Raw genomic sequence first — 18033 nt, 5'->3', positions numbered from 1 at the left:
ATCAGTGTTTGAAATATAAATGAAGTGTTCACACTCTTCTTCACTGTTACTGTTTGCCAAGGAGTCTGGCGGTGCTCAAGTGTCTGAGGTAAAGTTAACTTTAGCTGTCTGTGACCCGTTCATTAGGCTTCTCAGATGTGTTATACTCCCAGTATTCCCAGTATTATAGTCACAGTATTCCCAGTATTATAGTCACAGTATTCCCAGTGTTATACTCCCAGTATTCCCATTGTTATACTCCCAGTATTCCCAGTATTATAGTCACATTATTCCCAGTATTATAATCACATTATTCCCAGTATTATACTCCCAGTATTCCCATTGTTATACTGTGTGTGGGGGGTTGGGGGGCATGCTCCCCCGTAAGAAAATTGTGTGCATTTTAATGTTAGATTCATCAGTCTGGTGCTACTTTGAGAGTACAAAATTAAGAGCTCCACCCATATTCAGTGTGCAAATTAAACAAAGAAAAACTCAAACCTCTTTTAGGTACAGTGTCTACATTACACTACTACATAATAATAGTTATAATATTAATCCCATGACAGTAATAGCCATATATTGTAAAACAAATGCACTGAGAAATAAAGAAAACTCTTATATATAATTAGTTTTGTACTAATTTCTATACTTGGTAAACTTGATAAAGATAAACACATGATCTTTTATTTTGACGGAAACTGCATTAAGCTTTTATTTTGGCAGAACAAAATCGAAATTTATTTTGGTTTACAAACGGGTCTCATTACAACTCTAGTAAAATTCAGCTCTAAAACTCTAAAACTCTAAAAAACAGCTGAAAACCCATCTCTTCCGTGAGCACTTAACACTAGAAGTGCCAAAATTCCATAACTACTAGAACTGCCGCAAGCGGTCATTTTGACCGCTAGATTCAAAACTCTATATCTTTAATGATAAATACCCAATTGAGAGATTAATGCATTTATTGTAGGATGTCTTTTAAAAACAAAACAACACCAAACTGTACATTTAAACAAGTTTAATTATACATCTATCAATAATAATATCAGTAGATGTCCTGAACAAAATGAGTAGCCTGTTTTCATGTTTACACTCGATCGCGTCCGCGCCCGCCGACACACAAACACACACACGCACACACATACACAGACACACACACACACACACCATATTCCACTGCAATCTTGACATCGCAGCCCGTTCATTACAGCCATAATAAAATATAATAATAAAATAGCCTAGTCAACCTAACATATAAAAATTCCACTGCTCGATATAGTCAGTAGCCTAGGCTACAATTCGTACCATTTTGCGCATGTGAAGGATGATTTTTTCCGTCGATTTTGGAACACGAGTGAAGTACAAAGCCTATAATAAAGAATAGTTTACCATCCAAATACATCGCATGTTGAAACATTTTAATTCTAATTAGAGAGTTACGTGAGCCCAACGGCGCTTACTTTCACTTTCGCTTGAAAGTAGCCTAACCGATTTCATTTTGGCTTGTTTATGGATTATTTATTTGTTATTGTTCTGTTCTGAATATCATTACATTTAAATGATTTGTTGTAGAATATGTTTTGTGTATTTTTTACCACTTTTTATTGTTGTGTATATAATAATACCGCGAAATTCAGTGCGGTCAATATGACCGTCTATGGCCGAAATAGGTAAATATGTTCATTTGTTTTTTTGCCTTATGTGTAATTTATATGAAAAGCATTTTAAATGAAAATACAGACACTTTTAGGAAAAGTCAGGTACCAGCAGGATTTTATTTATTTTTTCAACAAAGTTATTGCAGATATAAAATTCAAAACGGTCAAAATGACCGCCATGGCAGTTCTAGTGTTAACCTCATAAAAAATAAAATAAAAAAAAAATAAAAAAAATTTCCTTTGAAACATCACTTATCAGACTTATGCTACTCTGAATAATGCCTGACCTTTGTATTCTGAGCACTTCTTGCGTTGTTGTTGTTTTTGCCTCTTCATGATGACTCGCTTTATTTAGTCCTAATTTGTAAGTCGCTTTGGATAAAAGCGTCTGCTAAATGACTAAATGACTAAATGTAAATGTAAATGTAAAATGCGGTAATCGTTTAGGCGATGGCCTTCTGCCTGTCACTTTAAGGGATTTTTTTCTCGATTACGTTCACTTATTCTCACCAAGAAAGTTATTTTGACAATTGTGTGTGAATTTATATATTCAGTTGCAAAGAAGATGCTAAAGATTTTCGACACCGTTTTATGCGCAGACTCGGGTCCAGCGCTCACCACTGCACAGACTCTGGTCCAGCGTTCACCACTGCGCAGACTCTGGTCCAGCGCTCACCACTGCGCAGACTCTGGTCCAGCGCTCACCACTGCGCAGACTCTGGTCCAGCGCTCACCACTGCGCAGACTCTGGTCCAGCGCTCACCACTGCGCAGACTCTGGTCCAGCGCTCACCACTGCGCAGACTCTGGTCCAGCGTTCACCACTGCGCAGACTCTGGTCCAGCGTTCACCACTGCGCAGACTCGGGTCCAGCGCTCACCACTGCGCAGACTCTGGTCCAGCGTTCACCACTGCGCAGACTCGGCTACAGAGTTCACCACTGCGCAGACTCTGGTCCAGCGTTCACCACTGCGCAGACTCGGCTACAGAGTTCACCACTGCGCAGACTCTGGTCCAGCGTTCACCACTGCGCAGACTCTGGTCCAGCGTTCACCACTGCGCAGACTCTGGTCCAGCGTTCACCACTGCGCAGACTCGGGTCCAGCGCTCACCACTGCGCAGACTCTGGTCCAGCGTTCACCACTGCGCAGACTCGGCTACAGAGTTCACCACTGCGCAGACTCTGGTCCAGCGTTCACCACTGCGCAGACTCTGGTCCAGCGTTCACCACTGCGCAGACTCTGGTCCAGCGTTCACCACTGCGCAGACTCTGGTCCAGCGTTCACCACTGCGCAGACTCTGGTCCAGCGTTCACCACTGCGCAGACTCGGGTCCAGCGCTCACCACTGCACAGACTCTGGTCCAGCGTTCACCACTGCGCAGACTCGGGTCCAGCGTTCACCACTGCGCAGACTCTGGTCCAGCGTTCACCACTGCGCAGACTCTGGTCCAGCGTTCACCACTGCGCAGACTCTGGTCCAGCGTTCACCACTGCGCAGACTCGGCTACAGCGTTCACCACTGCGCAGACTCTGGTCCAGCGTTCACCACTGCGCAGACTCGGGTCCAGCGCTCACCACTGCACAGACTCTGGTCCAGCGTTCACCACTGCGCAGACTCGGGTCCAGCGTTCACCACTGCGCAGACTCGGGTCCAGCGTTCACCACTGCGCAGACTCGGGTCCAGCGTTCACCACTGCGCAGACTCGGCTACAGCGTTCACCACTGCGCAGACTCTGGTCCAGCGTTCACCACTGCGCAGACTCGGGTCCAGCGTTCACCACTGAGCGCTCACCACTGCACAGACTCTGGTCCAGCGCTCACCACTGCACAGACTCGGGTCCAGCGCTCACCACTGCGCAGACTCGGGTCCAGCGTTCACCACTGCGCAGACTCTGGTCCAGCGTTCACCACTGCGCAGACTCTGGTCCAGCGTTCACCACTGCGCAGACTCTGGTCCAGCAGACTCGGCTACAGCGTTCACCACTGCGCAGACTCTGGTCCAGCGTTCACCACTGCGCAGACTCTGGTCCAGCGTTCACCACTGCTCAGACTCTGGTCCAGCGTTCACCACTGCGCAGACTCTGGTCCAGCGTTCACCACTGCGCAGACTCGGGTCCAGCGCTCACCACTGCGCAGACTCTGGTCCAGCGTTCACCACTGCGCAGACTCGGGTCCAGCGCTCACCACTGCGCAGACTCTGGTCCAGCGTTCACCACTGCGCAGACTCTGGTCCAGCGCTCACCACTGCGCAGACTCGGGTCCAGCGCTCACCACTGCGCAGACTCGGGTCCAGCGCTCACCACTGCGCAGACTCTGGTCCAGCGTTCACCACTGCGCAGACTCTGGTCCAGCGCTCACCACTGCGCAGACTCTGGTCCAGCGCTCACCACTGCGCAGACTCTGGTCCAGCGTTCACCACTGCGCAGACTCGGCTACAGCGTTCACCACTGCGCAGACTCGGGTCCAGCGTTCACCACTGCGCAGACTCTGGTCCAGCGTTCACCACTGCGCAGACTCTGGTCCAGCGTTCACCACTGCGCAGACTCGGCTACAGCGTTCACCACTGCGCAGACTCGGGTCCAGCGCTCACCACTGCGCAGACTCGGGTCCAGCGTTCACCACTGCGCAGACTCGGGTCCAGCGCTCACCACTGCGCAGACTCGGGTCCAGCGTTCACCACTGCGCAGACTCTGGTCCAGCGCTCACCACTGCGCAGACTCGGGTCCAGCGCTCACCACTGCGCAGACTCGGGTCCAGCGTTCACCACTGCGCAGACTCTGGTCCAGCGCTCACCACTGCGCAGACTCGGGTCCAGCGCTCACCACTGCGCAGACTCGGGTCCAGCGCTCACCACTGCGCAGACTCTGGTCCAGCGTTCACCACTGCGCAGACTCTGGTCCAGCGTTCACCACTGCGCAGACTCGGCTACAGCGTTCACCACTGCGCAGACTCGGGTCCAGCGTTCACCACTGCGCAGACTCTGGTCCAGCGTTCACCACTGCGCAGACTCGGGTCCAGCGCTCACCACTGCGCAGACTCGGGTCCAGCGCTCACCACTGCGCAGACTCGGGTCCAGCGCTCACCACTGCGCAGACTCTGGTCCAGCGTTCACCACTGCGCAGACTCTGGTCCAGCGTTCACCACTGCGCAGACTCGGGTCCAGCGCTCACCACTGCGCAGACTCGGGTCCAGCGTTCACCACTGCGCAGACTCGGCTACAGCGTTCACCACTGCGCAGACTCTGGTCCAGCGTTCACCACTGCGCAGACTCTGGTCCAGCGCTCACCACTGCGCAGACTCGGCTACAGCGTTCACCACTGCGCAGACTCTGGTCCAGCGTTCACCACTGCGCAGACTCGGCTACAGCGTTCACCACTGCGCAGACTCTGGTCCAGCGTTCACCACTGCGCAGACTCGGGTCCAGCGTTCACCACTGCGCAGACTCGGCTACAGCGTTCACCACTGCGCAGACTCTGGTCCAGCGTTCACCACTGCGCAGACTCTGGTCCAGCGCTCACCACTGCGCAGACTCTGGTCCAGCGTTCACCACTGCGCAGACTCTGGTCCAGCGTTCACCACTGCGCAGACTCGGGTCCAGCGTTCACCACTGCGCAGACTCTGGTCCAGCGCTCACCACTGCGCAGACTCGGGTCCAGCGTTCACCACTGCGCAGACTCGGGTCCAGCGTTCACCACTGCGCAGACTCTGGTCCAGCGTTCACCACTGCGCAGACTCTGGTCCAGCGCTCACCACTGCGCAGACTCTGGTCCAGCGTTCACCACTGCGCAGACTCGGGTCCAGCGTTCACCACTGCGCAGACTCTGGTCCAGCGTTCACCACTGCGCAGACTCGGGTCCAGCGTTCACCACTGCGCAGACTCTGGTCCAGCGCTCACCACTGCGCAGACTCTGGTCCAGCGCTCACCACTGCGCAGACTCTGGTCCAGCGCTCACCACTGCGCAGACTCGGGTCCAGCGTTCACCACTGCGCAGACTCTGGTCCAGCGTTCACCACTGCGCAGACTCGGGTCCAGCGTTCACCACTGCGCAGACTCTGGTCCAGCGTTCACCACTGCGCAGACTCTGGTCCAGCGTTCACCACTGCGCAGACTCGGCTACAGCGTTCACCACTGCGCAGACTCGGGTCCAGCGCTCACCACTGCGCAGACTCTGGTCCAGCGTTCACCACTGCGCAGACTCGGGTCCAGCGCTCACCACTGCGCAGACTCTGGTCCAGCGTTCACCACTGCGCAGACTCGGGTCCAGCGTTCACCACTGCGCAGACTCTGGTCCAGCGTTCACCACTGCGCAGACTCTGGTCCAGCGTTCACCACTGCGCAGACTCGGCTACAGCGTTCACCACTGCGCAGACTCGGGTCCAGCGTTCACCACTGCGCAGACTCTGGTCCAGACTCGATGATGATGTGATGATGAAGAGTACTGTGATGATGGAGTATGATGATGATGGAGTATGATGATGATGATGATGATGAAAAGTATGATGAAAAGTATGATGATGATGAAGAGTATGATGATGAAAAGTATGATGATGATGAAGAGTATGATGATGATGAAGAGTATGATGATGAAAAGTATGATGATGATGAAGAGTATGATGCTGATGATGAAGAGTATGATGATGAAAAGTATGATGATGATGATGAAGAGTATGATGATGATGGTGATGAAGATGATGATGATGATGATGAAGAGTATGATGATGATGAAAAGTATGATGATGATGATGATGTTGCAGGCGGCGTGGAGCTTGAAGACTCGGGCTCTGACGGAGATGGTGTTCGTGGATGAGGTGGAGGTGGATCAGGAGGGCATCGCTGAGATGATGTTGGACGAGAGCTCCATCGCCCAGGTGGCACGTGAGTAAAGTCATGCACACACACATACACACACATCAAGACACAGTCATCTTTAGGCCTTTACAGGAACTGCACTTTTTTCCTCGTCAGCGTTTCATAAGTGTCCAGCCACCAGCAGCATGTGTAATCATTCTCACAAGTGTGGCCTTCAGAATATTGTGTTGTTTGAATATCTGAGTAAGCAATATATCAAAGAAAGAACAGAGCCTCTGCTTTTAAACAAAACACCCATTTTATTCTAGCTTCATGCATTCTGTTTTATCAACACTTGAATAGTTTCATAAAAAAAAGCAACATTTTGAACAAAACGCTGAGAAAATAGCTTTTTCATCAAAGACTGTACCGTGCGTCAGCAGTGCTTCTCCCGCTTCCTGCTGATTCTGCTGTGTTTGATCAGGAGAGTGTGTACTCTCTCAGAAGTGGTGTGACAGCGCCCCCTACTGTCTGTGAGCCCCTGACGCCCATGTTCAGGGCATTACATCTGCAGGAACTGACGCTCTCCCTCTTGTTTTGGTTTTGTCAGGTCCAGGAACATCGCTGAGACTTCTGGGAACGAGCCAGGGCGGAGCGCCCACTCCAGCTGTCAGGTGACCTCTGACCTCTGCTGTTTAAAGCTGCACTGTAACCTTTGGCCCTCTCGCTATTAAAGCATAAAGCTGCAGATCACTGGCAGAGCATCAGTGTTTTGGTGTGGTTCTCAGGGCTCCAGACTGCGACCAATTGGTCGCATTTTGCGACCATTTTACCTGCCGGTGCGACCAAATATTTATTTAGGTCGCGCTGGCGCGACCACAACGTTGCCGAGCAGCGAATCCAAACAAAATGAAAGCGGAACGAAAATGCGCTACTCCTTTATGCTTCACGGACCGTTTATTAGTTCGGACCACTAATAGACAGCGCAGCGCCTCGAACTTGCCAGTCGCGGGCCGATCTCGATCACGTGACACTGTTACTAGGAGATCCAGACTCTGGAGATCCAGTGAAGAAATCCATTGAATTCGCCTCAGAATAACATCATCGCTGCGAGATCCAGTGAGAAACATTCAGAGTTCTGTGTTATAAACCACAGATATCAGATCAAACAGCGCTGACGTGCAAACCAGGAGAAACACTTGCAGAAGGCTCTCAGTCCATGAATCAGCAACATTCACCATGGATTTAATGTAGTAACTGTAACCATAAAGTGACAGAAATAGTCAAACGCTTACAAGTACTACTCATCTTTTTCCAGCACTTCAAAACTATCATAAATGTGATTTTATATATGATATGTCATATACATTTTTAATGTGATGACCAACACATTTTTTGTTCCTCCTTCAAAAATTCAAAAAAGTCTTATTTAAACTCTTATTTAAACACTTATTTAAAAATAATAAAATAAATAAATTACCATTGTAAACAGTAGGATGCTTATTGGCTATTTTCACACCCTAATATCAATTTTTTTTCACTCGGCTTGCTTTTTAAATTAATATTAAGACATTATGAATGATAATAATTAAAGTTAATTTAATCTACTCCCTAAATTAAGCGTAGTGCTTTATTGTCAGCCCCAGTGCCACCAGATACTCTCTGCAGAACTCAGTGTCTGCGGTGCCGCTGCCCTCAGATGTTAGTCTGGTGCCTGTGAACTTAAAATAAAACTGCACATTGTAATATCTGTACGTTAAGTCTATTTATTATTAAATAATTTGTCAGTATTACAGTTATTTTGGGGAAATTTGAATAATTGCATTGCAAGCTGATTTAAGGTGTGCCTCTGCTTGCGCTCCTAAAATGTTCAGTCAGGGTCTACAGCGCTCCTAGTAACACAAGTTAGTCTGGAGCCCTGTGGCTCTGGATGAGTCTGGTGGTGTGAGGCGTATCTGTGTGTCCACGCTGATCTTCTCATCACTGCAAACCTTTCTCCAATAAAGAAATAAAGAAATAAATGATGAAAGAAAGAAAGACAGACAGATATCTGAATAACTAGGTCTGATGAGTAGGTGAGTCGCATAGATGTTGTTTTGACTTGTTCAATATAAAATAGTGCTGCATGACGGTGGAAGCCCAGGTTAGTAAAGAAACAGCTGAACAAAACCAAGAGCAACCTGTAACCCTAACTAAACAAACCACAATTCCAGATGTGTTTGCCAGTGTTGCGCCAGGTGTGAAGAGATCCCGACTGCATTACGCACCGCTTGGCCGGAGACATGATGCCCATACACAGCGTATATCAGAAGATGAAGTGTGTAAAGCATGTGCTGCTCACATGTCCCTGTGCGTCTGGTCCTCAACATATCTTATTTTCAGGAGCATACAAATGTTCTTATTTATTGTTCTATTTATGTTATACTATTGTACTATTGAGACAATAACACGTTTGCAAGTAATGCAAAGAAGTCATTATTTAATCTTGTAAAAAATATTATTTTAATTTGAAAACACTGCATTTAGTAGTTGTTGCTACAGTAGTTTGAGTTGAGAAATCCACATTCCAGCATTATCACTGATCTGTGTCTCCTTGAGGAACAAGCAAGCTGACTCATGAAACCATTGGTTCATTATATCGCATATCGCAGTATTGACCTCAATTATCGCAATATGACATTTTCCCCAAATCGTGCAGCCCTAATATAGAGTGATTCCTCTGAGTAGTTCATGTGTTGCTCATCTGTCGTGGCTAAAAGCTTCTAGCTTCAAGCTGTTCAGCGAGCTTTGGCAGAAACACCTTTTGAAAGAAGGATTTATCCCTCATTATTTAAAGTTTGCTCATTTCAAACAGAAAAATATGATAATGAGCAGGATCTGTGGTTAAACACACACATCATAATGAGCAGGATCTGTGGTTAAACACACACTGTTTCTCTGAGACTGGAGGGAAGCGTGTGTTTTCAGAAGGAGCTCGGACACAGAGCGCATCTTTGTGAGAGTGGAGAGTGCTAGTATATTATACGCTTGTATATCTAAAATGTATATTTTAATATTAGGCTTTGTTGAGATTCTTTTAAATAAGCCAATTAAAAAGTTCTGTAGGATTTCTCCAGGTATTTATAACTTCATTCAAATTATGCCCAAACGTTTTCTTCAAACAGCGTCACGTACTCCGAGCTTTCAGCGGGAATCTCTGAAGATTAAAGCTTACAGGCTTCCGTACTTCGGCTGTGGTCTGGGATCTCTAACGGTTCGATCCTCTCGGTCTGCCCTGGATGATCTCGATATCAAGAGCTCACCCTGTCACGAGTCCTGTGTTCTGGTCTCTTCAGTGTTGGACCGTTGATGATGGTGTGGTCGAGAACACAAGACCGTTGAAGAACACGCACTGAGAAACAGCCATAGTCTGCACTCTATAATACAGTCTCCCAGTTACATTCATGTAATCCACTTCTTTTCAAATATGTATAAACACTACAAGTTACTACAAAGCAGAACATCTGTTGTAAAATATACCCAAACTCAAAAGTAATTGTGTAAAATTGAAGCCTTGAGAGGTTGACCAGACTACCTTGCAATCCCACAGGAATGTAAATCCATTAGAAATATATTACTGCTGTATAATGAGTCCCTAGACTCACACGAGTGGGTCTTGAGTTTGATCTGTTTGCAGCAGTTCTCAGAGTAAAGCAGATTTAGCTTCCCTGTCATTAATCCCACCGGGATCTGAGTTGAGCATTACAGGGATAGTTCACCCAATGATGACATGTCTGCCATTGTTTACTCTCCAAACCCGTAAGACTTCAAAACACAAATGAAGATCTTTGATGAAATCCGAGTGATTTCTGTCCCTCCACTGACAGCTCAACTACCACTGCGACGCTTCTAAACGTTCATAAAGAGATCGTAAAACTGATTCATATGAATCGTGGTTTATATGACGAACAGATTGAGTTTAGGCTTTTATTCACATTAAAACATTGATCAGGGAAGATAAACAGAAGGTTAAGCGAAGCCGCTTGGTATGTGAGAATAAACCTCATTGGTTCATAATAACTGAATAAAGAGTCACTCTGCTGTGTATATGTAGCATTCTGTAATATGATGTTTGATGCTGTTCTTGTTAATGTTGTGGTTGACATAACCTCACAGAAGTATCAGGATGTGTGATCTTGTTGTTGTTAAAGGGTTCGTTCACAGGGTCAGTAATCACTCTCCCTCATGATGTCCAACCCCGTCAGACTCTCGCTCATCTGCAGAACACTAATGAAGATGTTTCTGATGAGATCTGAGAGCTGTCTCTCTCCTCCATAGGCTTCTCTGTGATCGAGATCTGCCGGCCCAGAGAGTTAGTAGAAGATGAGCGAGAGTCTGACGGGTTGGACATCATGAGGGAGAGTGATTACCGACCCTGTGAAAAAACCCTTTAATGCTGTGTTTGGCATAAGCTCACCTGTGCTTCACCTGTGTAATGTGTGCAGACCCATGACTCAGTCGGGCCGGCCCATCACAGGCTTCGTGAGACCCAGCACACTGACCGGCAGACCCGAGACCATGGAGCAGGCCATCAGAACCCCTCGCACCGCCAGCTCGGCCCGGCCCGGCACCAGCGCCTCGGGGAGACTCGTGCGGCTGGGAACGGTAGGAGCCGGACCCTCATTCAGCCTGCGGTTAGGACACTCTGGTCACGTGACACGCGAGAGCACAGGAGGCGTTACACATACAGGAGACAACAGTTTATGTTTAATGATAGTCATTTTAAGCCAAAATGGGGGTCAACCTTGAACAAATTGCAACAGAAGCAAACTCAACTGATTTTGTATCCTCAATATGTCCTGAGTAAGGAAAGAAAAGCCCAGAAGAATCCCATTAGGGGGAAGTTTAGAAAAAGACCCAAATATAGTCTATTCATTCTTCATCTCACGTGAATAGGGTAAACGTGTTAACCTTTAGACATCACCATGAAAATTACTGAGTTGATTACTTACATCAAGACAAACAAAACATTTATTACAAGTTTTTTTAAATGGTTTGTTAACATGGACAAACGGTGCATAATCTAATTACGTATGTGCTAATTTGCATAAATACCACAACAGATCTAAACATTGGGTATAGCCAGGAGAACATGTGTTGTTGAATCTTGTTTGACATATAACAGTAAAATATGCTGCGTGTTCTTTAGAAACACCCATATTCTGCTTGCTTTCAATTCCTCACACACACACACACACACACACACACACACACACACACACAGGTCCTGATCCTGTGCTTCTGTCCTCATCTCAGGCCTCCATGCTAACACACACACACACACACACACACACACACACACAGGTCCTGATCCTGTGCTTCTGTCCTCATCTCAGGCCTCCATGCTAACACACACACACAGACACACACACACACACACACACACACACACACACACACACACACAGGTCCTGATCCTGTGCTTCTGTCCTCATCTCAGGCCTCCATGCTAACACACACACACAGACACACACACACACACACACACAGGTCCTGATCCTGTGCTTCTGTCCTCATCTCAGGCCTCCATGCTAACACACCCCGATGGACCCTTCATTAACCTCGCCAGGATAAACCTCGCCAAGTACGCCAAGAGACCCAACATGGCCAAGGTAGTGTAACCCTAACCCTAACTCTGACCCTAACCCTGACCCTAACCTGACCCTAACCCTGACCCTAACCCTGACCCTGACCCTAACTGAACATCAGCTGCATGGCAAACTTCTTTAATCTTTCTGGAAAAAGTTACTGTGTGTAAGAAGTAATTCCTTTTAATTATGATGTAATGTAATATCTGTGATCTAATTATTATTAGCACACAATCATCAAGTGTTTGTCATGACTCGCTGAAATCATATATTAAAATAATGTCATTTCTTCTCTCTGTCTCTCCCCCTCAAACACAAGACCTTGTTTGAGTACATCTTTCATCATGAAAACGATGTGAAAAATGTAAGTAGGCGTGGCATGATGTTGTGTAGCAGCTGTCGTCTGTGTGTGTCTGTGATGTTGTGTAGCAGCTGTCGTGTGTGTGTCTGTGATGTTGTGTAGCAGCTGTCGTCTGTGTGTCTGTGATGTTGTGTAGCAGCTGTCGTCAGTGTGTCTGTGATGTTGTGTAGCAGCTGTCGTCTGTGTGTCTGTGATGTTGTGTAGCAGCTGTCGTGTGTGTGTCTGTGATGTTGTGTAGCAGCTGTCGTCTGTGTGTCTGTGATGTTGTGTAGCAGCTGTCGTCAGTGTGTCTGTGATGTTGTGTAGCAGCTGTCGTCAGTGTGTCTGTGATGTTGTGTAGCAGCTGTCGTCAGTGTGTCTGTGATGTTGTGTAGCAGCTGTCGTCTGTGTGTCTGTGATGTTGTGTAGCAGCTGTCGTGTGTGTGTCTGTGATGTTGTGTAGCAGCTGTCGTCTGTGTGTCTGTGATGTTGTGTAACAGCTGTCGTCTGTGTGTCTGTGATGTTGTGTAGCAGCTGTCGTCTGTGTGTCTGTGATGTTGTGTAGCAGCTGTCGTCTGTGTGTCTGTGATGTTGTGTAGCAGCTGTCGTCTGTGTGTCTGTGATGTTGTGTAGCAGCTGTCGTCAGTGTGTCTGTGATGTTGTGTAGCAGCTGTCGTCTGTGTCTGTGATGTTGTGTAGCAGCTGTCGTCTGTGTGTGTGTGATGTTGTGTAGCAGCTGTCGTGTGTGTGTCTGTGATGTTGTGTAGCAGCTGTCGTCTGTGTGTCTGTGATGTTGTGTAGCAGCTGTCGTGTGTGTGTCTGTGATGTTGTGTAGCAGCTGTCGTCTGTGTGTCTGTGATGTTGTGTAACAGCTGTCGTCTGTGTGTCTGTGATGTTGTGTAGCAGCTGTCGTCTGTGTGTCTGTGATGTTGTGTAACAGCTGTCGTCTGTGTGTCTGTGATGTTGTGTAGCAGCTGTCGTCTGTGTGTCTGTGATGTTGTGTAGCAGCTGTCGTGTGTGTGTCTGTGATGTTGTGTAGCAGCTGTCGTCTGTGTGTCTGTGATGTTGTGTAGCAGCTGTCGTGTGTGTGTCTGTGATGTTGTGTAGCAGCTGTCGTCTGTGTGTCTGTGATGTTGTGTAGCAGCTGTCGTCTGTGTGTCTGTGATGTTGTGTAGCAGCTGTCGTGTGTGTGTCTGTGATGTTGTGTAGCAGCTGTCGTCTGTGTGTCTGTGATGTTGTGTAGCAGCTGTCGTCTGTGTGTCTGTGATGTTGTGTAGCAGCTGTCGTCTGTGTGTCTGTGATGTTGTGTAACAGCTGTCGTCTGTGTGTCTGTGATGTTGTGTAACAGCTGTCGTCTGTGTGTCTGTGATGTTGTGTAGCAGCTGTCGTCTGTGTGTCTGTGATGTTGTGTAGCAGCTGTCGTGTGTGTGTCTGTGATGTTGTGTAGCAGCTGTCGTCTGTGTGTCTGTGATGTTGTGTAGCAGCTGTCGTGTGTGTGTCTGTGATGTTGTGTAGCAGCTGTCGTCTGTGTGTCTGTGATGTTGTGTAGCAGCTGTCGTGTGTGTGTCTGTGATGTTGTGTAGCAGCTGTCGTCTGTGTGTCTGTGATGTTGTGTAGCAGCTGTCGTCTGTGTGTCTGTGATGTTGTGTAGCAGCTGTCGTCTGTGTGTGTGTGATGTTGTGTAGCAGCTGTCGTCTGTGTGTGTGTGATGTTGTGTAGCAGCTGTCATGTGTGTGTCTGTGATGTTGTGTAGCAGCTGTCGTGTGTGTGTCTGTGATGTTGTGTAGCAGCTGTCGTGTGTGTGTCTGTGATGTTGTGTAGCAGCTGTCGTCTGTGTGTGTGTGATGTTGTGTAGCAGCTGTCGTCTGTGTGTGTGTGATGTTGTGTAGCAGCTGTCGTGTGTGTGTCTGTGATGTTGTGTAGCAGCTGTCGTCTGTGTCTGTGATGTTGTGTAGCAGCTGTCGTCTGTGTGTCTGTGATGTTGTGTAACAGCTGTCGTCTGTGTGTCTGTGATGTTGTGTAGCAGCTGTCGTCTGTGTGTCTGTGATGTTGTGTAGCAGCTGTCGTCTGTGTGTCTGTGATGTTGTGTAGCAGCTGTCGTCTGTGTGTGTGTGATGTTGTGTAGCAGCTGTCGTCTGTGTGTGTGTGATGTTGTGTAGCAGCTGTCGTCTGTGTGTCTGTGATGTTGTGTAGCAGCTGTCGTCTGTGTGTGTGTGATGTTGTGTAGCAGCTGTCGTCTGTGTGTGTGTGATGTTGTGTAGCAGCTGTCGTGTGTGTGTCTGTGATGTTGTGTAGCAGCTGTCGTGTGTGTGTCTGTGATGTTGTGTAGCAGCTGTCGTGTGTGTGTCTGTGATGTTGTGTAGCAGCTGTCGTCTGTGTGTGTGTGATGTTGTGTAGCAGCTGTCGTGTGTGTGTCTGTGATGTTGTGTAGCAGCTGTCGTGTGTGTGTCTGTGATGTTGTGTAGCAGCTGTCGTGTGTGTGTCTGGGATGTTGTGTAGCAGCTGTCGTCTGTGTGTCTGTGATGTTGTGTAGCAGCTGTCGTCTGTGTGTGTGTGATGTTGTGTAGCAGCTGTCGTGTGTGTGTCTGTGATGTTGTGTAGCAGCTGTCGTCTGTGTGTCTGTGATGTTGTGTAGCAGCTGTCGTGTGTGTGTCTGTGATGTTGTGTAGCAGCTGTCGTCTGTGTGTGTGTGATGTTGTGTAGCAGCTGTCGTGTGTGTGTCTGTGATGTTGTGTAGCAGCTGTCGTGTGTGTGTCTGTGATGTTGTGTAGCAGCTGTCGTCTGTGTGTCTGTGATGTTGTGTAGCAGCTGTCGTCTGTGTGTGTGTGATGTTGTGTAGCAGCTGTCGTCTGTGTGTGTGTGATGTTGTGTAGCAGCTGTCGTCTGTGTGTCTGTGATGTTGTGTAGCAGCTGTCGTCTGTGTGTCTGTGATGTTGTGTAGCAGCTGTCGTCTGTGTGTCTGTGATGTTGTGTAGCAGCTGTCGTCTGTGTGTCTGTGATGTTGTGTAGCAGCTGTCGTCTGTGTGTCTGTGATGTTGTGTAGCAGCTGTCGTCTGTGTGTCTGTGATGTTGTGTAGCAGCTGTCGTCTGTGTGTCTGTGATGTTGTGTAGCAGCTGTCGTCTGTGTGTCTGTGATGTTGTGTAGCAGCTGTCGTCAGTGTGTCTGTGATGTTGTGTAGCAGCTGTCGTCTGTGTGTCTGTGATGTTGTGTAGCAGCTGTCGTCTGTGTGTCTGTGATGTTGTGTAGCAGCTGTCGTCTGTGTGTGTGTGTGTGTGTGTGTGTGTGTCGGACAGTAACGCCTCCTCTCCCGCTGTGCAGGCGCTGGATCTGGCGGCGGTGGCCACGGAGCACGCTCAGTTCAGGGACTGGTGGTGGAAGGTCCAGCTGGGGAAGTGCTATTACAGGTCAGAGTCAGCGGCACAACGACTGCGTTCACACGGTGTGTATGTTAGCATGGAGGCCTGCGTTCACACGGTGTGTGTGTTAGCATGGAGGCCTGCGTTCACACGGTGTGTGTGTTAGCATGGAGGCATGCGTTCACATGGTGTGTATGTTAGCATGGAGGCCTGCGTTCACACGGTGTGTATGTTAGCATGGAGGCCTGCGTTCACACTGTGTGTATGTTAGCATGGAGGCATGCTATCACACGGTGTGTATGTTAGCATGGAGGCCTGCGTTCACACGGTGTGTGTGTTAGCATGGAGGCCTGCGTTCACACGGTGTGTATGTAAGCATGGAGGCCTGCGTTCACACGGTGTGTGTGTTAGCATGGAGGCATGCGTTCACACGGTGTGTATGTTAGCATGGAGGCCTGCGTTCACACTGTGTGTATGTTAGCATGGAGGCATGCGTTCACACGGTGTGTATGTTAGCATGGAGGCCTGCGTTCACACGGTGTGTGTGTTAGCATGGAGGCCTGCGTTCACACGGTGTGTATGTAAGCATGGAGGCCTGCGTTCACACGGTGTGTGTGTTAGCATGGAGGCCTGCGTTCACACGGTGTGTATGTTAGCATGGAGGCCTGCGTTCACACGGTGTGTGTGTTAGCATGGAGGCCTGCGTTCACACGGTGTGTATGTTAGCATGGAGGCCTGCGTTCACACGCTGTGTGTGTTAGCATGGAGGCCTGCGTTCACACGGTGTGTGTGTTAGCATGGAGGCCTGCGTTCACACGGTGTGTATGTTAGCATGGAGGCCTGCGTTCACACGCTTTGTGTGTTAGCATGGAGGCCTGCGTTCACACGGTGTGTATGTTAGCATGGAGGCATGCTATCACACGGTGTGTATGTTAGCATGGAGGCCTGCGTTCACACGGTGTGTGTGTTAGCATGGAGGCCTGCGTTCACACGGTGTGTATGTTAGCATGGAGGCCTGCGTTCACACGGTGTGTGTGTTAGCATGGAGGCCTGCGTTCACACTGTGTGTATGTTAGCATGGAGGCCTGCATTCACACGGTGTGTGTGTTAGCATGGAGGCCTGCGTTCACACTGTGTGTATGTTAGCATGGAGGCCTGCATTCACACGGTGTGTGTGTTAGCATGGAGGCCTGCGTTCACACGGTGTGTATGTTAGCATGGAGGCCTGCGTTCACACGGTGTGTGTGTTAGCATGGAGGCCTGCGTTCACACGGTGTGTATGTTAGCATGGAGGCCTGCGTTCACACGGTGTGTGTGTTAGCATGGAGGCCTGCGTTCACACGGTGTGTATGTTAGCATGGAGGCCTGCGTTCACACGGTGTGTGTGTTAGCATGGAGGCCTGCGTTCACACGGTGTGTATGTTAGCATGGAGGCCTGCGTTCACACTGTGTGTATGTTAGCATGGAGGCCTGCGTTCACACGGTGTGTATGTTAGCATGGAGGCCTGCGTTCACACGGTGTGTATGTTAGCATGGAGGCCTGCGTTCACACGGTGTGTATGTTAGCATGGAGGCCTGCATTCACACGGTGTGTGTGTTAGCATGGAGGCCTGCGTTCACACTGTGTGTATGTTAGCATGGAGGCCTGCGTTCACACGGTGTGTGTGTTAGCATGGAGGCCTGCGTTCACACGGTGTGTATGTTAGCATGGAGGCCTGCGTTCACACGGTGTGTGTGTTAGCATGGAGGCCTGCGTTCACACTGCAGTCTGGAAGCACAGATCACGTCTTTATAACGGCTCCGCTTGTGCACATTCACAGGACTGAGATCCAAATCTGTGTTTACATTCATTCCCGCCCAAAATGATTTTCGGTGGTCGTGCTATTAAAATTATGTATAAAATTCATGTCAGGTGGTCATGATTATTTGCCAGCGTGGACACGATAACAGCCGTCACGAGGAACAGATGTATAGTCCAGGAGGAAGTTCTGTTTATCTACAGCGCAGATCTAGAGCTCTGAGGAATATAGTGTAGGTTTCAGTAGTGATGTCACGGACAGAGGTTCACCAGATCCGGAGTGTTCCTGTGTTCGCAAAGATGGATGTAAAGTTCCTCCTCAGTATACAGCAGTGAGCGAGCGCACACAGAGACGCCTCATTATACAACATTACAGAGCTCTGTGTGAGCAAAGATGGATGTAGGGCCCTATTTTAACGATCTGAAACGCAAGTGTCAAAGCGCAAGTAACTTTGTGGGCGGGTCTTGGCGCTGTTGCTATT

The 18033-nt window shown here is 48.6% G+C and overlaps 1 protein-coding gene across 1 annotated transcript in view; it reads left to right on the top strand.

The window, feature by feature from the left end:
* ttc8 (tetratricopeptide repeat domain 8) overlaps positions 1-18033 on the top strand; it is a 69325-nt gene that overhangs the window by 20105 nt on the left and 31187 nt on the right. The window contains exons 3-8 of the mRNA XM_084393618.1: positions 6396-6516; positions 7040-7103; positions 10914-11073; positions 11991-12080; positions 12376-12420; positions 15716-15801. Of these exons, the coding sequence (XP_084249744.1) occupies positions 6396-6516; positions 7040-7103; positions 10914-11073; positions 11991-12080; positions 12376-12420; positions 15716-15801 (566 nt within the window). The remainder of the gene's footprint in view (positions 1-6395; positions 6517-7039; positions 7104-10913; positions 11074-11990; positions 12081-12375; positions 12421-15715; positions 15802-18033) is intronic.

Source organism: Rutilus rutilus (genome assembly GCF_951802725.1).
Source record: "Rutilus rutilus genome assembly, chromosome: 21".
NCBI classification, from domain to species: domain Eukaryota; kingdom Metazoa; phylum Chordata; class Actinopteri; order Cypriniformes; family Leuciscidae; genus Rutilus; species Rutilus rutilus.
This window is presented reverse-complemented; position numbering and strand designations above follow the sequence as displayed.